The sequence below is a fragment of the Pecten maximus genome, chromosome 14 (assembly GCF_902652985.1).
Source record: "Pecten maximus chromosome 14, xPecMax1.1, whole genome shotgun sequence".
Lineage (NCBI taxonomy): Eukaryota > Metazoa > Mollusca > Bivalvia > Pectinida > Pectinidae > Pecten > Pecten maximus.
Window position 1 is genome coordinate 11,543,462 of NC_047028.1, and position 27,645 is coordinate 11,571,106.

The 27,645-nt window shown below is 37.1% G+C and overlaps 3 protein-coding genes across 6 annotated transcripts in view; 1 reads left to right on the top strand and 2 right to left on the bottom strand.

Annotated features, from left to right (window-relative positions):
• Positions 1 to 2,590: 2,590 nt before the first annotated feature.
• LOC117342119 lies at positions 2,591 to 22,318 on the bottom strand. 2 transcript variants are annotated; one of them, XM_033904121.1, is made up of 3 exons: positions 22,175 to 22,318; positions 7,312 to 7,533; positions 2,591 to 6,180 (listed from the first exon to the last, which is right to left on the bottom strand). In XM_033904121.1, exons 2-3 carry the CDS (start codon positions 7,447 to 7,449, stop codon positions 5,377 to 5,379), a joined length of 942 nt encoding a protein of 313 aa, XP_033760012.1. In that variant the 5' UTR covers positions 7,450 to 7,533; positions 22,175 to 22,318; the 3' UTR covers positions 2,591 to 5,376. The 2 variants fall into 2 exon arrangements, with proteins under 2 accessions (XP_033760012.1, XP_033760013.1); XM_033904122.1 differs by lacking the exon at positions 22,175 to 22,318 and adding an exon at positions 10,194 to 10,320.
• Positions 22,319 to 24,328: 2,010 nt separating this feature from the next.
• Positions 24,329 to 25,009, bottom strand: LOC117341744. The gene has a single exon (XM_033903607.1). The coding sequence runs from the start codon at positions 25,007 to 25,009 to the stop codon at positions 24,329 to 24,331; it is 681 nt and encodes a 226-aa protein (XP_033759498.1).
• A 1,718-nt stretch (positions 25,010 to 26,727) lies between these two features.
• The window catches only part of LOC117341975 (cyclic AMP receptor-like protein A), a 41,346-nt gene continuing 40,428 nt past the window's right edge, over positions 26,728 to 27,645 (top strand). Inside the window, exon 1 of one of the 3 annotated variants that reach the window (XR_004535725.1) lies at positions 26,728 to 26,951. Coding sequence is in view for 2 of the 3 variants with exons in the window: in XM_033903880.1 (XP_033759771.1) it covers positions 26,877 to 26,951 (75 nt within the window). In the remaining variant the exon portion in view is untranslated. The remainder of the gene's footprint in view (positions 26,952 to 27,645) is intronic. The other 2 variants (XM_033903880.1, XM_033903881.1) reach the window with 2 other exon arrangements.

A 27,645-nucleotide genomic window follows, 5' to 3' on the forward strand; every position in this document is an offset into this window, starting at 1 on the left:
TGTGCTGATGTCTGGTATGATTGTTCAGCAGGTAGAAATATCACTGAGCAATACACAGTGGATATCGATTGATCGCAGTCATTGTTGTGACACTGGGTACTGATTCTATGTATTTTCAAAGCCAGTTATGAGATTTAAAACAATCTATGTTCCCGACACGTTTGATAAATCACAATCTTACACGCTAAAATCGTTCAAAATGATTTATAATTGAACATAAATATAATTTTATATACTGGTACATTTACCCAATAATTGTTGACCAAACTATATAACAATGCATCCAGTTTCGACACCATGTATTAATAGTTGATGTCCCGTGTCTGCATACTTACAGCAACGTCCTACGAAACGTAAATATGATTAGCTGATGTATGGCGATACAACACTGACAAGTGTGAATTTCTTAAATATGCAACAAACAATCTAAATTGTCAAATCTGTCTTCTTTTTTTTTTTTATATATATTATCATCACGTTTTTATTGACGTAGGTTCAAATCATCACATCGACGTTCTTTCAACACAAAACGCTCTAGAACCGCCGTCTGACACTGACTCGTGGTTTCAAGAAAAGGACGACATATATTTTAAAACAGATGAAATTACCTCATTTAGTATGCATGTATTACATTGCTCAGCTTTAGATTTGTGCAAAAAAACCACTGGATTTTTTCCTGTCTGTGCAAGTATTTTTTTGCACTATTTTTAAAAGGGCGATATTCGTATGACATGTGATCTAACTTAAGAATTAGATTGTAAATTTTGATGCCCTATATCATAAAAAATCTTGTTCTTTAAATAGAGTAATCCACACATTGAATATGTTCTAACGAATGAGAACGATTATTGATAAATGTAAAATAAATATAAAAAAAAAAAACAACAATCATCTTGCGTAATTGTGACTTGCTTCAGTGTCATTCACGAGGGAATAGAACAAGATTTGATACCTACCGTACCTTTTTCAAAGCTTAAGGTCTTTATCCTTTCTTCACTTGCAATGAGCGGGCTGAAGTTAGCAGTGGATTCGTTATTCGTAATTGGGGATGCCAGCAGCGCATTGGGGATTCAGTTTTTTATGTTCAAATGATATTTCTTTTTATTTATTGACATTTAGACAATTGGATTCAAAAAACAAATCCGCTGCAGCAGTGGATTGGGGATTCGGTTATACATATTAATATTCTTTCTTATAATATATGATTGTGGATTCGAATAACGAATCCGCTGCCAATAACTAATCCGCTGTCAGCAGCAGATTGGGGATTCAATTTCTTATGTTTCATTGGTATTTTTCTGATAAACTATGATTGGAGATTCGATTTTACATTTTCGTTTTGTAATTCGAATAACGAATTTGCTGCCAATAGCGTATTGTGGTTCAGTCCTTGATGTTTAATTGACGTATTTTATCACAAATTACGAAAATGGCAATTTGCGGGTATTACAATGATATAATTACTTTGTAATTAAACAACAATAATGGGATTCTAGTTCGAATCTATTGCCAAGATTTTCTTTCTTGTGTGGGGTTTATCGTCTCTGAATCGAATCCCCAGCAGCCGATTCGTTATTCGAATCCCCAATACCGAATAACGTATCCGCTGCTAACTTCAGCCCGCTCTCGCAGTAACGAGGAAATAGATAGTAAGCCTTTTGAACAGATATGGTGACACACTCCTTCAGTACAACTATCCATGTACAATGCATTTGATTTGCCCATCAATGCTGTAGAATTTGTAAACTTTATTCTTTTATTTATTTTATGGCAATTGCGAAACAAGTTATATCAAGTTATATTAATCACGCTTGTTGGCCCGGATGGAAGTGCGCGAGGGGTCTAACTTAGTTGGAAACCGGAGTACCCAGGGAAAGCCGATGCGGCCGGGTATGTGACCCCGTACCTTTTCACGTCCATTCTGGGAATCAAACCCCGGCCGCCTAGATGAAAGGCAAATGTGTTACCAGTGTGTTACCCGACCACCCGAAGAATTTATAGTGAATGTGTTCCAACTCTCTGTTTTATACCTGTGAATGATCTAATATAGATATAACTAGAATCTTTTCCTTGGATTGAATGTCGCTCATGTTATATATGCTTCAGTGTGTTAGTTATTTCCAATCAATAACCTCGAGTGAAGATCCGAGGTTCGTTGTTCGACGCTCCCTACCCGTGTCGGTTTGTTTCTCGACAAGCTGAGAAATGGGCCGGCCAGTGCTGTCGTGGTTGTGTCCTTGGGTAAGACACTTTACCCTTATTGCTCTGGATGGCATGCGATGGGTATGTTGTTCACTGAGGTAGTCACTAACTACTACAAGGCGACCCCGCCTAAAAAATATCTGACTGTTCACAGGGCGATAAACCTAGCAAACCATTTACGTGGTTTTGTGTTTTGATTTTGAAACTGCTTTCCGTGCTTTCCATAACCGTAAGATTTTCCTTCCATAATCATAATTTTGAACAACAATTTCAATGCAAGATTGTAACATATGTTTCTGACTTCCAGATCTGTACGAGATGGCATGACTAGGGTTCCTTTGTTTTTAAACAAACACAAGACATTGGTGTAAAAATCACATAGAAGTCATTTATAATTAAAGGGAAAATCTTTATTTATACAGGGGAAAAAGATAACAAAATACGTGTTGTTTAGAAAAAACAGTAACAAATGTAATGTTATCGCAATTAAAGACTGGTAATGATGGATTAACATAGACAAGATATACCAACTGGATATGGATGTCACAATTACATGATCTACCCACTGGATATGGATTTTACAATGTACATTATATACCCACTGGATATGGATGTTACAATGTAACAACATCATACAAAAGTTTACAAACAAGTTATCTCACAAACAAGGGTATAGCAACAGGATGACTCTAAAACAACATACTTTTCCTGTACTATGATTTTATTGATGACACGGTGTATCGGCGGCTTCGTTAACACACACGGGACAAGGTTCACATTTGAAGCTGCTACTCCATATGTCGTTAGAGGTGAAAGATGTCATATCGTACTATCTTATCTTTAATATCTAGATGGGAACAATTTAACTGTTTTAGTTCATGACACCATTTTTATTTTGTTACTAAACTTACTTCATGTTTATTTAGATCTTTTGGTGGTATTTGGAAATACTTTCCACAATATTTTATATTTTGTTTCATGAATTGATTACCAAGCGCATCTTGTGTTTTGTAACTGTTTCATATAAACTGTATTCTTTTATGATAAAACAAAAACGTTGACGGAGTTTACCTGAACTTATATATATAATATATATCATTATTGAAGGAATGTTCAGGCCAAGCTTGAGGTAGATATAAATCTATTCTAGTTTAAAGTTTAAAGCTAGTCAATATAAAAGAGCGATCTAGATACATGTGCTTATGTATTACAGTTTTCCGAAATACATGAAAAGTGGTACTGATACTGTTCGGTTGTAACAAATGATTTAACGTAGCTTGATATACAATTCGTCTGCTATTTTGTCATGTGTCATTGTAAGGATGAGAAGTAAAGACATTACTTACTTTATGTCAGGCATTATATCTTATCCTCAAACAACTTAGAAGAAAAACAACATACTGAATGTAAGTTTTGCAATTAAATTCAAATTCTCAATAAATCTTGAATCATTAATATCATACATTTGACTCTACTTATTTTCTGTAAATTGTAGGCTAAAATCTTCAAAACTATCAAAACTATTCAAACAAAACATGTTTTGTGTAAAATTATAGTTTTATATTAACAAAGTTACATATTAAAAATCCAACCATTTCAACCTGGTTCAAATTAGGGTTTAAGGCTGATTTCCCCGAAAGTTAGTAAACTAGTATACATGTATATGACGATTGGTTGATAGATTAAATGGATCAAGCCGAGGACCAGTATTCACAGCTGATGACGGACGGAAATTCCCTACTATCTAGCTATACTATATATATATGTGTAGGTACACAGCATATATGCCACTGTCGCTTTCATGCCTCAAAAGTACGGATATTCTAATAAAAATGTATACCAGTTAGCAATTGGAATACATACAAGCACAGTTAACATGAAATAAAACATAAAATCCTATTATACATATCTTATATAAGTAATTTTATCAAGGGTATATAAATATGATTACATGTTTCCTATGTTAGTCACGTGATCGTGGGGATTTAAAGATTATTACATATATGTAAGTCACGTGATCTTTGGAATATTAAGGTACATTAATAACATATCTTATGTACGTCACGTGATCTACGGGATATTAAGATACATTAATAACATATCTTATGTAAGTCACGTGATCTATGGGATAATAAGATACATTAATAACATATCTTATGTAAGTCACGTGATCTACGGGATATTAAGGTACATTAATAACATATCTAATGTAAGTCACGTGATCTATGGGATATTAAGTTACATTAATAACATATCTTATGTAAGTCACGTGATCTATGGGATATTCAGATGATAACATGTTTTATATCTGATCATGAGAATGAGAGATGGCAGAATTCTTATTTCTATTAATCTACTAACATATTTTAAAAATGATAAAATAAATTACAAAAATAGTATTTTGAGGAGTATTCCATTTCAATAAGTCATGGTATAAATTTACTAACCACGCTTGTCAAAGGACAAAGCCGTGGATCTGCTACATGTTGTATATATATTGATTGTAGAAGAAATAGAGTATATACATTAATTGTTTGATCATCTATTGTCGTGTCTCTAAATAAGACAACTAACTCTTTATAGATAACTAATCTACAGAGTTAAAATACTTTATACCACAGGGAATAAAAAAACTATTAAAAACCATCAAGATGACATGTTTAAACAGGTTATCAGTAGATTATTGTACCCAGTATCAGAAATGTTAAAATGTTAATGAATAACTTTTCGTGACTTTCCAAAAGGAAAATATTTCTGAAGTTCTGCAAAACAAATTACTGATAAAAGAAAGGTAGAATCGTAATATAAGCAAATAGATAAGAAAATTTTCTGGAACTTAAGCAATAGTTCTGTAAAAACTGGACCAATATTTCCCCGTGAAACAATTTCGAGATTACCTTGGTGTTAGTTGCAGTATATTTTCTTCATTTAAGAAATCAAACGCAATCATTTCTAAGGTTAAAGAAAATTACTTTATATACAAATAATGTTTTCCAGTGAAAAAGCTTTCTTTAATCAAATGAATGTTTTCCAATTATACAAAGTAATGGATTTCTGTAGATAAAGACACGTTTGTGAAACTGGGGTTAACATATTTGGTCGGCTACACATATTCAGAATGCAGAGATAACCGGTAAAAACATGTCGATTGTAAAGCTATGTGTCCAGTCTACATTAGTACCGATAGGTTTTGTAAGCCCACGGCGTTGAAATGACTGGCTCTACCTTGTAGCTGACCCTTGTATTCGAGATGGGGCCGAGCTTCAATCTACCAGCGTCAGTCTCAATTTGATGAAGCCGATGATCAAGATCTGACAAAAGCCGCTGGTTGTGATAAAGATTGTTCTGATCCCGAACATTGGATTCCAGAGCGCTCTTCATTTCCAACTCCTCCCGTCTCAGATCCGCCAGGGCCTTGCTTGCCCCCACGCGCTGGGCCTGTAAGGTTTTGTGAACCTCCTCTACGTGACGGGGAACTCTCGCCAAATCGTCATAGGCATATCTGTTCTGGTAGGCTAAAGGTTGGCGCACGGGTGCGAAGTAATCAGAGGACACTATCTGTGACGTCAGATACGGGGAGTTGACCCTAGCCGGAATTGCGGGAATGTATGACCGATAGGGTAAAAGTTCCATGTCGGACATATAAGGTTTAGATAGGGAGTATTTTTCGACAAGGTCAACATCCCGTCTGTGTTGTAGACTTGGCGTTGCATCTCTCTTGCAAACATACGCATCTGCCAATCCAGTAATGTCTAAAGACACTGGCTGTTCCACGTAAGCACGCATGCTCGTTTCCTTTCCGAGAGTCCTGCCTGCGCCTTTACCCCAAGCTTCCTGTATTGGGGTGTTGAGGAGAGAGTCCGCGATCCAGCCGTCGTTACATAGTCTTAGGATTGTGATGAACTTCCGGAACATCCCTAGGCTTCTCACGCGCAGTATGCCTATTAGGGTTGCTATCTGTGCTTGATCGGATTGGCCCTGTAATATATAAGGCTAGAGGTCAGGCATATGTACATGTTTGTGATCTAACCATATCAGAGTCCTATTATATGGGGAAAAGTTTGAATGTCTCAAATGTGAAAGTCTTTAGAGTCATAATGACATCGCAATAGCGACACTTAAGGTGGCACAACCTCACAGTTAGAGGTCATGTATGAAATTAGTATATAATAACAGATAACACGTTCGTCAATAAGACTGCATTTACAAAAAAAATTGAACTTAAATGTGAAAAAGAAAAATAAAACAAATCAAGTTAAAGTATAACACTACAAAATGTCAATTATAAGATATTAGGTCAAAAACCAACGAGCATGTGTCAAATGTATGTTACAGTTGTAGTCGGAATACAGGATAAAATGATTCAGTATGATGTTGACAACAACATCTTAGCATATATTTCATATACATAATGTACATGTATGTATCGTATTTAAATGGGCCAATAAAATATAATGTAGTTTCCACTTAATTTTGGGACAACACGAGTTGTCTCAATCGATCAGTACATAAATCATATTTGAGGTGGGGGAGGGGGAGGGGAATCTCGAAATCTGTTTTTCTTTAACTATTCAAAATTGTTTCGTTTGTTTGAGAACTTTATTATAATGACTTCATACAAAGATAGAACAGAATTTTGACATAATAACGAAACCACAAATCAACTAAAAAATCAATGAAACGTGGGCAAATTAAGAGCAAAAATAGAGATTTGCATAGAAACTCTTAAAAAGGACAAGGAATTTAAGACCAGGTGCTCCGAAAGATTAAGCGTTTTTGCTTCATCGACGACACCCACCATACAAATATAGGTCACGGCGACACCCACCATACAAATTTAGGTCACGACGACACCCACCATACAAATATAGGTCACGACGACACCCACCATACAAATCTAGGTCACGACGACACCCATCAGACAAATCTAGGTCACGACGACACCCATCAGACAAATCTAGGTCACGACGACACCAACCATACAAATCTAGGTCACGACCACACTCATCATACAAATCTAGGTCACGACCACACCCACCATACAAATCTAGGTCAAATCCGGGTAAAGCCAATGCATCAGTGATAATCTAAAAGAAAAGGAATACTTACGATGAGGGCGTGTCGTGTGTAGTTGTTGATTATGTCAGCATCATACAACCGGTCGATCAGGGTGACCGTCACCACCAGATGGCGTCGCAGGAATTCATAACTTCTATCAATCACCAGTTTCACGCGCGGATCTTCCATGGTGGATTACTATAAATTTTCACTCAACTTGGCACTTAGATATCAGCAAGGTCCTACAGTTCAGTCCAGTTATATATTCCACCTCTGTAAAGAAAAGAAAACACGTAAGAAACGAATATAACGTAAATGTATATTGTGCTATAAAATACAACAAAATGTAAGTAATAAAACGATGATTTCGTAATAAATTGACAATGTTACTGTTATCAGACATTCACTAATCCTCCATTGGACCACACAGATTTATCAAGGATCGTAAGCAGTTTAAGCGTTTTATGTTATCTTGATTTCTTCGCCGACTGTCTATTCAAAGCTTACATTGACACGTTTGAGACAATCTTCATTTTATTACGGTAGCATGATGAAATACACCGTATAAATTCTCAGAAACTACACGCGATATTTTACGTTTTGATGTGGTGGGCATGGAGAACACATCTTTAGAAGGTGATATGTAATGTAAAGTAAGTAATTAATAACAATAATGATTTGGAGTTATATATACCACTATATCACAGCAACATAGCCGTCTCAAAGCGGTTCACAAATTATCATTTGAGGTTATTGATCCTTTAGCAGCCAGCCAACGTCTTTCTCAACTCCCTGGGGAGTTTACACCCGGAGCTGCCATTCTGGTGCTAACAGCTTACGCACGACACTTCTTCCACTGCCTAGCCCAAGTTTCCTCTGGTCCTGACACCATGTCTGGTTTAGGGCCCCTACACATGGTGCCAGGGCCAGAGGAAACTCGGGCTATCCATTGTCCTACCACGCTCTCATTTACATACATCTGCTGAGTCGACTGGAGCACAACGCAGTAAAGTATCTTGTTCAAGGATAGAACACAACGCCGGTACCGGGACTCGAACTAGCGACCCTCCGGTCACGTAGCCCTGCGTTCTACCACTAGACCTTGGTGCCTCCGTATTCAAATCAGATGAACACCTGTTGACAGTCATAAACTAGTGATCTCTGAGCACTCTGAATTACACCTTTGAAATCCAACAGTTACTATATCTTCAGTCAAGCAGTTTGGTTTGGTTTATTTTGTTCATTTAAGGACGGCCTCCCGTGCGTGCGACATGCATGCGTGTGGCGAGTGCGAATGTGTGTTTTGGGAGGCTGCGGTATGTTCGTGTTAAGTCTCCTTGTGATAGGCCGGAACTTCTGCCGATTTATAGTGCTACCTCACTGAAGCATAATGCCGAAGACACCCAACAGCACACTCCACCCGGTCACATTATACTGACAACGACCGAACCAGTCGTCTCACTCCAAATATGCTGAGCGCTAAGCAGGAGTAGCAACTACCATTTTTAAAGACTCTGGTATGTCTCGGCTTGGGGACAGAACCCAAAGCCTTCCTCACAGCGGCGAACGCTCAACTAAAGGCCAAAAGTGAGGCATTGTCAAGGGAGACATTAGGAAGAAGAAAGTTGTTCAGAAAGAAGAGAAAAGATAAGATCCCGAATTTAGTCGCCTCCTACGATCATGCAATGGGGGGAGCAGGTACAAGCAAAGAATGGAACCAAGCAATATAAACTTAATAATAAACATTTTTAAAAGACAAAAATATAAAATCCATTTGCGCTAATGAATTCGTGACGTCATCAAATTGGTACCAATACGTATGCGATATGTTCACATCGAACGATATATAAAAATTATGACAATAGATATGTGTTTTAATTGAACGCATTCCCTGGAATGTCAAGGAAAAATAAATTGTAATTGTAAATGAATGTACAGCATACTAATCATGTAGTTTGGTAAACAAATTAACAACACCCGTGCTTTAAATGTGTAATCTCTGCATAATCTAGTTGTACTGTACATACCTCTTAAAACACACACACGTGATTTCATAATTCATTAAAAATGTATAACAATAGCCAATGTATATAACAATAGCCAATGTATAACAATAGCCAATGTATAACCATATATATACACTCTAAAGAAACCCGACCTATAAATATGTACACTTTATAGATAATAGATCAAATTATTTTAGAATTGAATAAGTGGAATACTTTACAGTATGTACGTGACGAAATGTCCCTGACCAGGATCTATTGTCGGCCTTTTAAATGTCTGACTGGGTAAATCGTTATACGGAGAAAAGGTATTGTGTGTACACTCGTGACTGTTATACCTGTATATATTGTAGATATAGAAAGTACACACCAAGTATGGTTAACTGTACTACAACATTATAGCATTGTTTATCCTTAAAATGTTTGAATATCAAAAGTAGATAAAAGTCAAATACATTTTCTGAGAACAAGCACCGTCACGATAATGTATATGTATGTATGTAGTTTGTTATTAAACCAGAAACAGACAGGCGTTTGTGGACACCATCTTCATATTTTCACAAAACATCTTATGATACGAAATCGTGTGCAATGTTTCATCCGGTAGGAGAAACACAGAAAACGTTACCATAGCAACAGCATTGTTTACGCGGATTCTGTGTATACGTGTATGTACACGTTTTACGACGATTTCCTTAAACACAAACCCCAAACGCTAGAAACCATTCATAGAATTCATAATTCGAAATAACGAATTCAAACATATTTCACAATATATTTCGTTAACAAAAACATCACATATGACTGCATGACACGTATACTATGTACACACATTGTTCCGTTTTCGCGGTGTTTTCGATCTACGTGTATATCCTTCAGTACATTATCACCTGTTATATGTCTACCTTATTAATATCTACACCTTACCTGGATCGTCAGTAACTCAACAAACTCCTATACACTACTATAGTCCAGGTATTTCCACATCATATGTGGTTCGTTGTCACCAAACATCTAGGGTAAAGAGCTGTCATTGATTGGTAATCTACCACAGTCAACAGACCTTGGCCCAACGAAAAATCAATAGCTTATATCAATACACAACACATATCTACCCTTCTGGCAGTTTAGTCAACTTAAGGCTGAGTTGTAGTACACAATGCATACATGTAGTAGAGTCAACTTAACGCTGAGTTATAGTACCCCACTCTGACAGTATAGTCAACTTAACGCTGATACATAGTACCCCACTCTGACAGTTTAGTCAACTTAACGCTGAGCTATAGTACCCCACTCTGATAGTATAGTCAACTTAACGCTGACCTATAGTACCCCACTCAAACAGTATATTCAACTTAACTCTGAGTTATATTACCCTAATCCGACAGTATAGTCAACTTAACGCTGACCTATAGTACCCCACTCAAACAGTATATTCAACTTAACTCTGAGTTATAGTACCCTACTCCGAGAGTATAGTCAACTTAACTCTGAGTTATAGTACCCTACTCCGAGAGTATAGTCAACTTAACTCTGAGATATAGTACCCGACTCCGACAGTATAGACAACTTAACACTGAGTTAAAGCACCCCACTCTGATAGTATAGTCAACTTAACGCTGAGATATAGTACCCCACTCCGACAGTATAGACAACTTAACACTGAGTTAAAGTACCCCACTCCGACAGTATAGTCAACTTAACGTTGAGGTATAGTACCCCACTCCGACAGTATAGTCAACTTAATGCTGAATTATAGTACTCCACTCTGATAGTATAGTCAACTTAACGCTGAGATATAGTACCCCACTCCGACAGTATAGACAACTTAACACTGAGTTAAAGTACCCCACTCCGACAGTTTAGTCAACTTAACGCTTAGTTATAGTACCCCACTCAAACGCTGAGTTATAGTGCCCCACTCCGACAGTATAGTCAACTTAATGCTGAATTATAGTACTCCACTCTGACAGTATATTCAACTTAACTCTGAGTTATAGTACCCACTCCGACAGTATAGTCAACTTAACGTTGAGGTATAGTACCCCACTCCGACAGTATAGTCAACTTAATGCTGAATTATAGTACTCCACTCTGACAGTTTAGTCAACTTAACGCTGAATTATAGTACCGCACTCCGACAGTATAGTCAACTTAGAGCTGAATTATAGTACCCCACTCAAACAGTATAGTCAACTTAACGTTGAGGTATAGAACCCCACTCTGACAGTATAGCCAACTTAGTCACAAAAACATGTCTGCCCTTTCGACAGCATGATCCATTTACGGTTGTGCCACATAACAACTGGGTGAACATTTGTCATCTTCCACTGAGATTTTTGATTTACCGAATTATATAAATAAGAGAGAAACTATTCACATATAAACATCTGATCTGCAAAAATCTTTAGTCATTTTCGTTTCACAGGCGAATAATTTTAATACATTTCGGATTGGCTTTGTGCTGGTTCAGTAAGTTATAAAGGTTTAGAGGAGAGTAGACTCAGTATGTACCTAACGTGTAACAGCAGTAAATATAACTACCAAAGTCTACAGAACGTATGATGGGTCCTTATAAACTTATACATGTAAAATACGTACTAAAGTTCAGTGTTAATATTAAACTAAATAAAAAAATACACATAAGATAATTTTGTAGGTTTCTGGTAGACCATACATTTACTACACATAAGATAATTTTGTAGGTTTCTGGTAGACCATACATTTACTACACATAAGATAATTTTGTAGGTTTCTGGTAGACCATACATTTACTACACATAAGGTAATTGTGTAGGTTTCTGGTAGACCATACATTTACTACACAAGATAATTGTGTAGGTTTCTGGTAGACCATACATTTACTACACAAGATAATTGTGTAGGTTTCTGGTAAACCATACATTTACTCACATCAGATAATTTTGTAGGTTTCTGGTAGACCATACATTCACTACACATAAGATAATTTTGTAGGTTTCTGGTAGACCATACATTTACTTAACAAGATAATTTTGTAGGTTTCTGGTAGACCATACATTACTACACACAAGATAATTGTGTAGGTTTCTGGTAGACCATACATCCACTACATAAGATAACTTTGTAGGTTTCTGGTAGACCATACATTCACTTAACAAGATAATTTTGTAGGTTTCTGGTAGACCATACATTCACTACATAAGATAATTTTGTAGTTTTCTGGTAGACCATACATTACTACACACAAGATAATTTTGTCGGTTTCTGGTAGACCATACATTCACTTAACAAGATAATTTTGTAGGTTTCTGGTAGGCCATACATTTACTTAACAAGATAATTTTGTAGGTTTCTGGTAGGCCATACATTTACTTAACAAGATAATTTCGTAGGTTTCTGGTAGACCATACATTCACTACATAAGATAATTTTGTAGGTTTCTGGTAGACCATACATTACTACACACAAGATAATTGTGTAGGTTTCTGGTAGGCCATACATTTACTTAACAAGATATTTTTTGTAGGTTTCTGGTAGACCATACATTCACAACACATAAAATAATTGTGTGGGTTTCTGGTAGACCATACATTTACTTAACAAGATAATTTTGTAGGTTTCAGGTAGACCATACATTCACTAACCTGTGCTACCTACTGTAGTACCGATATAACCTTAGACCTTCAATAATACATCACGCGTTAAGGACATTGTTTATTTTTACCTGGTTTATTTAAGATATACAGGTACACGTACATTTTGTATGTATAATATTTGCCAAAACCATGAGTGTGTTCTACATAAGGGATTGTGAACAAGATAGGCCAGTGTGTGGAGCAGTACATTTAGATAAGAATTCAGGAATAGATAATCAAATGTAGAATAAATAATGTAAACTGCACTATACAGCTTCTAGTACTCGTCAGTGATGTTGGGGTCAAAAGTGGGGAAACCCTTAATAGGGGTTAGGAAAATCTAAATCAACCTCAACAAACCATGAATATTGGGGTGGAGGCACAGTAACTCTATAATTTAACCAACTTCATAAATATTTGGATATGGGATCATTTAAAAAAAAAAAAAAAAAAACATGAAAAGTCTCGCCTCCCACCACCCCACACGACGTCCTCGACATGTATATTACTGGAACACTTTCCTTAGGATACACCTTAGACTTGACCTCTCGTGATATTAATAAATCGCTTTAAAGTTGTGTGTTTCAATATATATACATGTACATGTTAGCTGTATTAGTACTAGAGTTTATTTAATGATGTCGGTCTTTAAAGAATCGTTCAAGGTTGTTTTCTACATGTTGGTTGGATTAGTACTAGAGCTTATTTTATTTCTGTTGGTCCTCAATGAATCGTTCAAGGTTGACTTTACGTCACCCATGATATTGTCCTAATGTGTATAGCTCTGTTTGGTATAATTAATATACAGGACCTTTCATACTTCTAACAGCACCAATGATACATAATGTAACAAAAGTTTGAGAGTTAATATAGACAGCCATCCAACCCTAACAGGGGTGGTCGTAAACCCATTCAGTATGGCCCCACTTAAACCAAAACAGATAAATGGTTTGTCCGGGCGATACACAATGAATAGGGAAACTACTGATTAATGGGGTAATAATTGGTTCCCTACAGATATTGGGGTTAATTGGTACGAGACCCGGGTTTCCCACAGTATTCGCATTAATTGATAAGACCTCGGGTTTCCTACAGATATTCGGATTAATTGGTTAGGCCACGGGTTTCCTACAGATATTCGGATTAATTGGTTAGGCCACGGGTTTCCTACAGATATTCGGATTAATTGGTTAGGCCACGGGTTTCCTACAGATATTCGGATTAATTGGTTAGGCCGCGGGTTTCCTACATATATTCGGATTAATTGGTTAGACCACGGGTTTCCTACATATATTCGGATTAATTGGTTAGACCACGGGTTTCCTACAGATATTCGGATAAATTGGTTAGGCCGCGGGTTTCCTACAGATATTCGGATTAATTAGTAAGATCCCATGATTCCTACATGTTTTCGGGTTAGTTGGTCAGATCCGGGGTTTCTACAGGTATCCCAGTTAATTGGTAAGATCCCTAACATAATAACATAAATTGTAGGCAATCGGCCAATGTGGTTTTAACACCCACGGATAGGTAAACACCAAGAGTCAACATGTATTGTATCAGGTTTACCTTGGCTAATGCTAATAGTACTTATATCTTTATAGAAAAATAAAAAGTCTTTGTGAGGGACGGGAAACTAAGGCAGTACAATAACAACGGATACAAGTAATACACAACATGTCTACAACAGTCTCTGTTCAATACAACGTCCCTCGCTCATTATTCAATACAACATCACTCGCTCTCTGTTCAATACAACATCACTCGCTCTCTGTTCAATACAACATAACTCGCTATCTGTTCAATACAATATAACTCGCTCTCTGTTCAATACAACATCACTCGCTCTCTGTTCAATACAACATAGCTCGCTCTCTGTTCAATACATCATAGCTCGCTCTCTGTTCAATACAACATAACTCGCTCTCTGTTCAATATAACATAACTCGCTCTCTGTTCAATACAACATAACTCGCTCTCTGTTCAATACAATATAACTCGCTCTCTGTTCAATACAACATAACTCGCTCTCTGTTCAATACAACATCACTCGCTCTCTGTTCAATACAACGTCACTCACTCTCTGTTCAATACAACATCACTCGCTCTCTGTTCAATACAACGTCACTCGCTCTCTGTTCAATACAACGTCACTCGCTCTCTGTTCAATACAACGTCACTTGCTCTCTGTTCAATACAACGTCACTCGCTCTGTTTAATACAACGTCACTCGCTCTCTGTTCAATACAACGTCACTCGCTCTCTGTTCAATACAACATCACTCGCTCTCTGTTCAATACAACGTCACTCGCTCTCTGTTCAATACAACATAACTCGCTCTCTGTTCAATACAACGTCACTCGCTCTCTGTTCAATACAACGTAACTCGCCCTCTGTTCAATACAACATCACTCGCTCTCTGTTCAATATAACATCACTCGCTCTCTGTTCAATACAACATCACTCGCTCTCTGTTCAATACAACATAACTCGCTCTCTGTTCAATACAACATCACTCGCTCTCTGTTCAATACAACATAACTCGCTCTCTGTTCAATACAACATAACTCGCCCTCTGTTCAATACAACATAACTCGCTCTCTGTTCAATACAACATAACTCGCTCTCTGTTCAATATAACATAACTCGCTCTCTGTTCAATACAACATCACTCGCTCTCTGTTCAATACATCACTCGCTCTCTGTTCAATACAACGTCACTCGCTCTCTGTTCAATACAACGTAACTCGCCCTCTGTTCAATACAACATCACTCGCTCTCTGTTCAATACAACATAACTCGCTATCTCTTCAATACAATATAACTCGCTCTCTGTTCAATACAACATCACTCGCTCTCTGTTCAATACAACATAGCTCGCTCTCTGTTCAATACATCATAGCTCGCTCTCTGTTCAATACAACATAACTCGCTCTCTGTTCAATATAACATACTCGCTCTCTGTTCAATACAACATAACTCGCTCTCTGTTCAATACAATATAACTCGCTCTCTGTTCAATACAACATAACTCGCTCTCTGTTCAATACAATATCACTCGCTCTCTGTTCAATACAACGTCACTCACTCTCTGTTCAATACAACATCACTCGCTCTCTGTTCAATACAACATAACTCGCTCTCTGTTCAATACAACGTCACTCGCTCTCTGTTCAATACAACGTCACTCGCTCTCTGTTCAATACAACGTCACTCGCTCTCTGTTCAATACAACGTCACTCGCTCTCTGTTCAATACAACATCACTCGCTCTCTGTTCAATACGTCACTCGCTCTCTGTTCAATACAACATAACTCGCTCTCTGTTCAATACAACGTCACTCGCTCTCTGTTCAATACAACGTAACTCGCCCTCTGTTCAATACAACATCACTCGCTCTCTGTTCAATATAACATCACTCGCTCTCTGTTCAATACAACATCACTCGCTCTCTGTTCAATTCAACGTCACTCGCTCTCTGTTCAATACAACGTCACTCGCTCTCTGTTCAATACAACGTCACTCGCTCGCTGTTCAATACAACGTCACTCGCTCTCTGTTCAATACAACGTCACTCGCTCTCTGTTCAATACAACGTCACTCGCTCTCTGTTCAATACAACATAACTCGCTCTCTGTTCAATACAACGTCACTCGCTCTCTGTTCAATACAACGTAACTCGCCCTCTGTTCAATACAACATCACTCGCTCTCTGTTCAATATAACGTCACTCGCTCTCTGTTCAATACAACATCACTCGCTCTCTGTTCAATACAACATAACTCGCTCTCTGTTCAATACAACATCACTCGCTCTCTGTTCAATACAACATAACTCGCTCTCTGTTCAATACAACATAACTCGCCCTCTGTTCAATACAACATAACTCGCTCTCTGTTCAATATAACATAACTCGCCCTCTGTTCAATACAACATAACTCGCTCTCTGTTCAATATAACATCACTCGCTCTCTGTTCAATACAACATAACTCGCCCTCTGTTCAATACAACATCACTCGCTCTCTGTTCAATATAACATCACTCGCTCTCTGTTCAATATAACATCACTCGCTCTCTGTTCAATACAACATCACTCGCTCTCTGTTCAATACAACGTCACTCGCTCTCTGTTCAATACAAAATAATTCGCTCTCTGTTCAATACAACATAACTCGCTCTCTGTTCAATATACAATATCATTCGCTCTCCGTGCAATACAACATCACCCGCTCTCTGTGCAATATAACATCACTCGCTCTCTGTTCAATACAACATCACTCGCTCTCTGTTCAATACAGCACACTCGCTCTCTATTCAATACAACATAGTTCGCTCTCTGTTCAATACAACATCACTCGCTCTCTGTTCAATACAATATCACTCGCTCTCTGTTCAATATAACATCACTCGCTCTCTGTTCAATATAACATCACTCGCTCTCTGTTCAATACAACATCACTCGCTCTCTGTTCAATACAACATCACTCGCTCTCTGTTCAATATAACATCATTCGCTCTCTGTTCAATACAACATCACTCGCTCTCTGTTCAATATAACATAACTCGCTCTCTGTTCAATACAACATCACTCGCTCTCTGTTCAATACAACATAACTCGCCCTCTGTTCAATACAACATCACTCGCTCTCTGTTCCAATACAACATCACTCGCTCTCTGTTCAATACAACATCACTCGCTCTCTGTTCAATACAACATCACTCGCTCTCTGTTCAATACAACATAGCTCGCTCTCTGTTCAATACAACATAACTCGCTCTCTGTTCAATACAACATAACTCGCTCTCTGTTCAATACAACATAACTCGCTCTCTGTTCAATACAATACAACTCGCTCTCTGTTCAATACAACATAACTCGCTCTCTGTTCAATACAACATCACTCGCTCTCTGTTCAATACAATATCACTCGCTCTCTGTTCAATACAACATCACTCGCTCTCTGTTCAATACAACATCACTCGCTCTCTGTTCAATACAACATAACTCGCTCTCTGTTCAATACAACATAACTCGCTCTCTGTTCAATACAACATAACTCGCTCTCTGTTCAATACAATACAACTCGCTCTCTGTTCAATACAACATAACTCGCTCTCTGTTCAATATAACATCACTCGCTCTCTGTTCAATACAACATCACTCGCTCTCTGTTCAATACATCACTCGCTCTCTGTTCAATACAACATCACTCGCTCTCTGTTCAATACAATATCACTCGCTCTCTGTTCAATACAACATCACTCGCTCTCTGTTCAATACAACATCACTCGCTCTCTGTTCAATACAACATAACTCGCTCTCTGTTCAATACAACATAACTCGCTCTCTGTTCAATACAATACAACTCGCTCTCTGTTCAATACAACATAACTCGCTCTCTGTTCAATATAACATCACTCGCTCTCTGTTCAATACAATATCACTCGCTCTCTGTTCAATACATCACTCGCTCTCTGTTCAATACAACATCACTCGCTCTCTGTTCAATACAACATAACTCGCTCTCTGTTCAATACAACATCACTCGCTCTCTGTTCAATACAACATCACTCGCTCTCTGTTCAATACAACATAACTCGCTCTCTGTTCAATACAACGTCACTCGCTCATTATTCAATACAACATCACTCGCTCTCTGTTCAATATACTGTTCAAAACAGCATCAGTTTTACTTGAATGGTATCTTTAAAATATATCTGTTCCGTAATATACAGAATTTCAAAACAACAATACTATGTAGATTATGAACTTAATATGAAATAGACTAGATCTGTCTTCGCTATAGAGTCGGATCACGGATATGAAACAGTAAGTTTTAATCAACTGACATACGCCCGCATTTTTAACATTCGGGAGTCGGATAATATTTCGAAAAATAATACAACATAAACCAGTGTCAAAATACGAAGACAAAATGTTTAACAGCTAAGGGCACTTGCAAAATATGACACATATCAGACCTGACACAACAAAATAGCTCCACAAAGTCAAGGAACAGGAATAATGATATAGCTGATCTGAAGGACGGACATACTACAATGAAAAAGTTACTTTCCTGAGAACTTCCGGGAAATACCGATAGGTAAACTAGCTCGTTATCTATAAAACTCGGGCAAAATATGGACAAAAAATAAGTTAACATGGAAAATGGATCTGTTCTCCTTGATAAGAAATGAAAATGTTTTGTTGTGAAACAGTGCCGTGTTTCAACTACGAACACTACTTTAATTGTATATATTATATTGTTAATAGTTTTTCTCTTTACATCATATCAGTATGAGAAAAGATGATAAAATGAATTTGAATCTGATAGGAAATGTTCCCAGTGAGATTATGATATCGATCCCTAAACCTCTCCTGTGAGTTTTAACCTTAATCTACCAGAAAACATCTATGTTGGGAATACGTCTTTACCAAACGAAAAATTGGGAGACATTGTCTCCCAACACAACAAAGATACTGTCACCGAGAAATTCAATAATCTTTATCTTGGCCTTGGCTTTGTTTTTCACTCCCCAGTAGTGTCCATTGCAATATACGGTTGTACTTGTTCCGCATATTTAGAAAATGAAACTCATAACAAGATATCAATAGTGAAGGTGTCCTTTATGTTTGATCAGGGAATAGTATATAAAGTGGAAAAATAAATGTTTTGATAACAGACATCGTAGCTGGACCGCCACCAAAGCAGTTACAGTCGTGTAAAATCATGGTACAATGTACTACTGTACTACTAATGTCGCCAGGAAAACTAAGGTTGGAAATGTAACACTGCACGTGTGAAAAACACACTGCATGAGATGGTCATAAATAACACTTGTATTTCAGATATTTCACGAAATACTAATGTCACTGCGGTAATACATGTACAAAACTCGGACTGAAAATACCCCAAAGAAATTGACAGCATTCTAAAGCAAAATTAGCAAAATAGACCTTCCTCTTGGACCTTATTTAGAACTATTCGAAACCAGGTGATAAATTTTGGTCTACTAGTCTACAATCTTTAGTGGGTTATAGTGTATATTAGATTTGTTGATTATCCATTATCATCCAGCTGATTGATACTTATGTCTTTTCTCATGTCCATTTTTTTGTTTTTTTTTCAATAATAAACATTGAGAGACCAAATGATTATCCGATATATTATCTGATAGATTATCTGATAGATTATCTGATAGATTAACCGGTAATTGTTATGATGATATCGTTCAACTTTACGTACCCAGTGTATAACTATGAGGATATGTATTGGGCTCTTTTGACATAATATGTATGTACTGTTCGGAGAGCAGGCTGGTATCGGCTTCGCCTGTTACCCAACTCCCTTTATGCTAAGATCTGCACCATAAAATATTCTGAAATGAATGTATGCTCTGATGATAAAAGTGAAGGATGATCACGTTTTACAGGCTACGTCGTAATTACGTATTTATATCTTACATTGTAAACATGTTCCCGGTATAACGTGTACTGCAACAGGTAGATATTTTCTGTTTTGAAAACAAACACCTATACTACATATTTAGCTGCAGACCGGTTTGACGAGATGAGACTAACGTATTGACCGCTGTTTTCATCAGATTTCCAGTTTCCTGTGTTCCTAGCGTGTCCTATTGTGAAGATACCGGCTATTATCCAATATCACGATCTAGGCTATTTATATCAATACAAATATAACATCGTGGTATTATTTTTAACTTTTAGAAAATTTACACGATTTGAATTCGTTATTAATGACTTTCACTCATAAATTATTTAAGCATTGAATTTTTTTGTTGATCACATGGGTTGATTGTTAATTACAGAAACATTTAAATGTAAGATTTTATTTTTACTTCTTCAATTCATTCTAATGTAGAATGATACGACAAACCATTTAAATTTCTGTGGCGGTCAATTAAAGTTAGAAGGTGTGAAATAACGTACATATTCATACGGGCAGGTTAAAGAGCCAAACTTGATACGAGAAGAGATGGAATACAGAAAAATAAAACACGAACGTCACAATATCGGTACATCTAAACCTAACTTTTTGATCTGGAGATTGATTTTAAGTCCATTAACACATAAATAGAAATATCACTGAATTCATTTCGTTTAATTAATGTATCTTTCCAAAACTTGTTTAGATTATGTAGTCATTGTCAATAGTTTGTTTAAAGTGGTTTCTATCTAGTTTATTTACACATTTACCTTCACCGTCTCTAATATTGAGAACATGACATCACAGGACCACAGCAGAAGGCGCTTAATCTTCCGGAACACATGCTCACATTTTTCACATTGCTTTAACAATTATTTCTATGTAAAATTTATAGCTATTTTCCCCCATTTTATGGATTTGTCGATATCCTCCTGTTTGCGATACGCCATAAACCCATAGGCACTGTACATGTTCGAAAAATACACCAAAACACATCTATTTGCATTGAAGAATAGCCGGTATGTATACTAATATTGTTGAATTAGTCCCCCCCCCCCCCCCCCCCCCCCCCCCCCCCCCCACACACACACACACACTGCCCCCCCCCCCCCCCCCCCACCTCACCCACCCCACCCATCCCCCCCATCCCCCCCCCCCCCCCCCCCACCCACCACCACCACCACCGCCACCGCGTACCCCCACCCCTCTCGATCTCTCTCTTTCTGTGGAAGACGTCCGTATAATAAAAATCAAAATATTTTCAATATTAAAGCCATCTATACATTATGTTAATCACACGTGTATGTAAACATTGTAGGGTAGGAACACACAGCTGTGTCACGATACATGTGCACTACACGTGTAGTACCTGAGGACCAATGGGGATACAGTTCTACATGTATCATACCATTCATGATGTTACCCATTTGGGACGAACACCTATTATTTCTCCATGTCAGAAAATTCCGACTCCTCATATTGCGAAACCGGTCACTGAACCGGAAGCATTTTTTTTCCACGCGATCAGATTTCAGGGTGGAGTGGGGTACACTTTGCAATAGCGACATCGTACGCGGTTAATTCCTCACCTGATCACAGGCCAATACATAGTTATATATACCAGTACGTATATGTGAAGGTACTAATGAAGACCGGTCAATATTTGTTAGGTCTAGATCAGGTACTGGGACACCGATCGTACCTGGGAGTGGCCACACTGTTCACACACGTATACCAGAGCTGTACTGTTGACGTTGTTGTTTATGCAGCCGTGAACTGCAGTACACACCTGTACTACACCCTTATCACAAATATACATTATTTTATCTACATATATCTCACCTGTAACTTGTCTGTCCGACTATGGCCTGTTCTTTACGCGGTCATCATGTCACCACGACGTCGTGAATGATCTACCTGTTGTAAATACCTGTAACTATAGGTGATCAACACACAACTATCTTCCCGTTTAAATACCCTGAAAGTATTCTACGGGCACTGCATGGACACCACTGGGGCGGAACGAAATGCTTTTCATAAGGTTATACACAAGTATCGCCTGTACAACTTGTTATATTTAACGCGTTTATGGGTGTGATACACATGCGTACAAAATATCTATGTTTCAAACAGGGACATTTACATATAATGTCCCTGGCTTCAAATCATTATACCACAATTAAAGTGCACACATTCATAATTGAATCATATACAGTACAATTCAATATTGACGGGAAAGGTTTCCTGTGCAATGGTAAACACATTGTATTGTTATTTACATAAACTATCAATGAGACATGTAGGCAGTAAACCAAGAACTACTCCCCAGTAACTTGTAACTAACTACATTAACTAATTATCTAACTAGCTAAGTAAATATAGGCAGTAAACTAAAAGCTAACTTGTAACTAACTACATTAACTAACTAACTAGCTAAGTAAATATAGGCAGTAAACTAGTAGCTAACTAGTAGCTAATTTGTAACTTACTACACTAACTAAATAACTAAGTAAATATATGCAGTAAACCAGTAACTAACTTGTAACTAACTACACTAACTAAGTAAATAAGCTAAGATAAGATAAGTTTATATCTGGTTCAGGACTTTTAAAGTCCTCTATACCAGACTCAAAATAATACATGAGATTGATATAGTACTTCTGTCCGGTCTACTGTACATTGTTTATGATTTAATTGATGCTTTGTAATTAAAGAAAAGTTCTTGGTTTTTCCAGTGATCGTCTAGCTTGTTTTTGAAGGAGTTTACATTTAATGCTGATATAACCTGTTCTGGCAATTCATTCCAGATTGACACTGTTCTGTTTGAAAAGTAGTTTTTTTCTTAGCGTATTTGTGGATAGTCTAGGGAATATTTTTTTGGTATGTCCTCTGGTACTGTTGCGTTCAGCAGCATCCTTCCATAACATGATACCATTATAACATTCTTTATCATACATTTCGCTTATTATTTTGTACAGTTCTATCATATCTCCTCTAATTCTTCTGAATGCCAATGTTGGTAGTTTGAGTTTTTCCAGCCTCTCGCTGTAGGTCAATTCCTTCATTCCCGGGAGACACTTGGTTGCTCTTCTTTGAACCCCTTCTATCTTGTCAATGTGTTTTGGTAAGTGAGGTGCCCACACAGGACTAGCGTAGTCCAGTTGGGATCTTACCAGACATTTATATAATGGGATAAAAGACCTGGTGTCCATAAACTGGAAAGTCCTTCTGATGAGTGCAAACATAGAGTTCGCTTTCTTAACTTTTTCAGATATATGTTCGTCAAACGAAAGCTCGGAGTCGATGATTACTCCTATGTCCCTCTCTTGTTTGGTTTTCTGCAGGTATTTCCCGTTGAGATGATAGTCCGGTTCGGGTTCATCATGTCCTCTTCCTTTTCCCTTGCCTATTCTCATCTGTTTGCATTTGTCTGGGTGCATCTTAGTAGCCATGTATCACTCCACTTACACATTGTGTCCAGATCCTTTTGAAGCTCTGCACTGTCGTGCTCGCTTTTTATTATTTTGAATACTTTGGTATCGTCTGCAAAAAGGTACATATCCGATTGAACTGTTTCAGGGAGGTCATTTACGAAGATGACAAACATTAATGGTCCTAGCACTGAGCCTTGAGGAATTCCTGATGTGACTTCGGTCCAGTCAGAGTCTGCACCATTCACAGTTACTTTTTGTTGTCTACCTTTTAAGAATTTTGCTATCCAAGAGATTATTTGGTTGGAGAAGTTGTATGAATTTAGTTTATTGAGGAGTCTATTGTGTGGAACTGTATCGAATGCCTTCTGGTAATCCATGTAAATACAATCTACAGCCTGTCCTTTATCCAGGGCTTCTGTCCATATATCCAAAACCTCCAAAAGCTGAAGACTTGTTGATCTTCCAGATATAAATCCATATTGTTTATCCGAAAAATATTTGTTAGATCTCATGAATTTGGTTAAATGTTCCCTTATTAATGTCTCCAGAATTTTGCATACCACTATGTTATACTGACTGGTCTGTAGTTGCCTGCTTCACTTCTATCGCCTTTCTTATGGATAGCACACACACGGGCTTTTTTCCAATCGTCTGGTAGAGTTCCTGTTGATAGTGATTGATTGAATATTGTTGTTAAAGGCCCTGATAATGACGAGGCAGTATTTTTGAGAAACATTGGATGGAGTTCGTCCAGTTCAGGTGACTTTTCCGGGTTTTGGTTGATCAGTAGTTTAAATACTTTCTCCCTTGTAATATTCAGAGTTGTCATTTCCTCAATAACTTCCCGTTGGTTTAGTTGTGGAGTTACTTCATCTTCTTCCTTTACAAATACACTACTGAAGAATTTACAGAGTATATTCGCTTTCCCTATATCTGATGATACTTTTGTTGAGGTTTTGTCGTTGGTCTTTGTATACAAATCTCCGATTTCTAACTTTGTTGTTGATTTAGATTTGATATAATTCCAAACTGCTTTAGGATCCGTTTTGGCTTTTAATGCAATGTTTTTTTCATACTCTTTCCTTGAATTACGGGTTAATTTCCTTACTTTATTTCTAGCTTTATTATACTGGTTTCTAACTTCCATGTCTTTACTTGATGCCGCCTTTCGAAACATGGAGTGTTTCTTTTTGATGGCCTCCAGTGTTGCCTGGTCTGCAGGAAAACTATATTTGTTGTTCATCCCAACTGTGATTATTTTGTAGGCAGTAAACCAGTAACTAACTTGTAACTAACTACACTAACTAACTAACTGGCTACGTAACTATAGGCAGCAAACCAGTAACTAACTTGTAACTAACTACACTAACTAACTAACTGGCTACGTAACTATAGGCAGTAAACCAGTAACTAACTTGTAACTAACTACACTAACTACCTAACTAACTAATAAAGTAACTAATCTATAATTTCATCCACTTAACACTATTCAAAGCGATAATATGATACATAAGGTTACACGTCACGATCAATGTTTGGGCTCATTATGTTGATCGGTTTGTTTACATAGTGCTTAGCGTCCTATCGACAGTTATTGTAATGACAAATGATGACAGCATTGCTTGGTAATTATGCATCAAAACAATGTAGTTCATGGTCATTGGTGAGTCCGTTTGTTGACAAACACTTTTTTTATTCCATTATTCAGTATTTTATTATAGTTTTCTGTGTATGATACGCTTGTTCTAATTCTTTATTTGTTTAATGAGGATCACAAACAGCCCTAGGGCTACGAGATGCTCTCCTCAACACATAAAACAATACAGTATGTACACGACGTAATCATAACACACGCTCTCTCACGCACACATACATTCCATAACATAAAGAAGATGAGGTGGAGAGGAAGGATGAGTATAGAGGGAAAGTGGTAAAGCAAAGAGAGTGAAGGTGTGGGAGGGGGGGGGGGGGGGGGGAGGTGTGTGTGTTATAAGATGAAATTAGAACCTTTTTGAATCAACAATATAATCAAATACAAAGTCAAAAATATTTTTGTTTGATACGCTTTGTGTAGGGTTTTTTTAATTACAGATGAAACATGTTCGCCATTTTCAAATATGTTGATACATGATTTCCAAAACGTTTGTATCTTCTTCTTTTTTTTATTTCTATGAAAAAAATAAAGAGCACAAAACAAATAACTTATTGGAAGAATTTTGGATTACCATACATAGAATTCATAGTCCTATTAATTAGTTACTGTAACAAATTGTTATGCCCCTGTGTTCCACTATACACACGTATTGTCACCGCATTGTCAGTGTATATCGACACGTTAAGTATTAAGATTTATTTTTATGGTAATGCAATTAATCAATACATACAAAAAAATGTATGTGTACATTTAAACATAATCATGATTTATGTCGCAGGAGCTAAAACGTGAATAGACAGGGGGTTGTTTTCTAAACAGATATATGTGGAGTACAGTTCTTGTATTTGTATTTTTTTAATCATTTAACACGTAATAATAACCTGACGCCGGTTTCGTCAATATTCCTAACTTAAGGAAATCCTTAACCTACTTATTGCCCATAAGAAAGCGTTATTGGATTTAGGTAAAAATCTTGGCGTAAATAAGGAACGTTGATGAAACTGGTCCCTGATCATTCCCAGGTTTTCAGGACTTACACCAGGTATTTGATATTTTATTACCATATTATAAAATAACTAGGTTACTGATGTGAAATGACTGAAAAGTAATTACTTTAACCGACACATCCGGGATATGACGTACAATGTATACAATTTCGAAATAATATTATTTCGAAATATTGCAATGTCTTCAACAAGAGACTATATTTTATCTTGTGTTTTACTCAGGATTCAGCAAATATGATTTTGATCAAAATTTAAATATCGTCTATAGTTACATTTTTTTGTTTATCGCTGAGTGAGACTCCGAGCCAAACATTGCTGCCAATAAGTTACGCACGCACTTGCGTCACGCTGTGTTGACGACCGAATTAGTCAGGGTTTAAAATAGACGCTCTTCTGTGGCGGAGATAAAATAGGTGCCAGTTCATGTTTGTCAACATTGGCGGAGGAGGATGACGTCGGCAGTATCAACGATGAATGCTTCGGACACTGACTGTCCGTTGTTTCCGGACAAACCTGAACATTGTGTAAGTTCATGTTTAGTAATGGGCACGCATAGTTAAGTTAAAAACGTCCGTATCTATTCTACCTAGTTCACACCAACCTGTGTCGTCAAGTTCCACCAGTACGGTACTCCCCTTTCCTAGATACATTATTACAATTTACAGGTACTGTCTGTTACAATGTTACTTCCGTCCCGCTCGTCAGTCCTTTCGAGGAAGTAAATAAAATGCATGTGTATAATGCAAAAAATTATAGGATAGGGAGGGTTCTTTCCTGTAAGCATACATTGAGATATAATAATAAAGAGCAATATATACCTGACAATGAGTCATTGTTTAATTATACATTGTACATGTACAATGTAAATACCTAGCGTAAAATATAATTCGATGATCTATTTTTGGTAATTGCGTTTTGCTTATGAATGCAGATTTAGGTTGGTTCATCATATATATTTATATATAGTAAAATTGACTTATACCATTTAGTATTACAGGTTTTTGTACATGTTCAAAATAATGTAAACAGACTAGATGCTATATGCTGTTCTGTACTATCTGTACAGTAAAAAATGGACACATCTACCTGCCATTATTTTGGAAAAGTTGTTCTGAGAAATGTTGCATTTTTTATGTCCCTAGGAATTTGATGATATACATGTTATCGGTGGATATCTCAACATTTGGACCTGGATTCATTCAAACTTTTGTCTTTAAT

What these genes read in the sequence shown, in the direction of transcription:
- LOC117342119 (XM_033904121.1), bottom strand. Translation starts at nt 7,449, where the DNA reads ATGGAAGATCCGCGCGTGAAACTGGTGATTGATAGAAGTTATGAATTC. An exon ending in ACACACGACACGCCCTCATC is followed by an intron (nt 6,181 to 7,311) that starts GTAAGTATTCCT and finishes TATATATTACAG; the next exon opens with GGCCAATCCGATCAAGCACA.
- LOC117341744 (XM_033903607.1), bottom strand. Translation starts at nt 25,009, where the DNA reads ATGAACAACAAATATAGTTTTCCTGCAGACCAGGCAACACTGGAGGCC.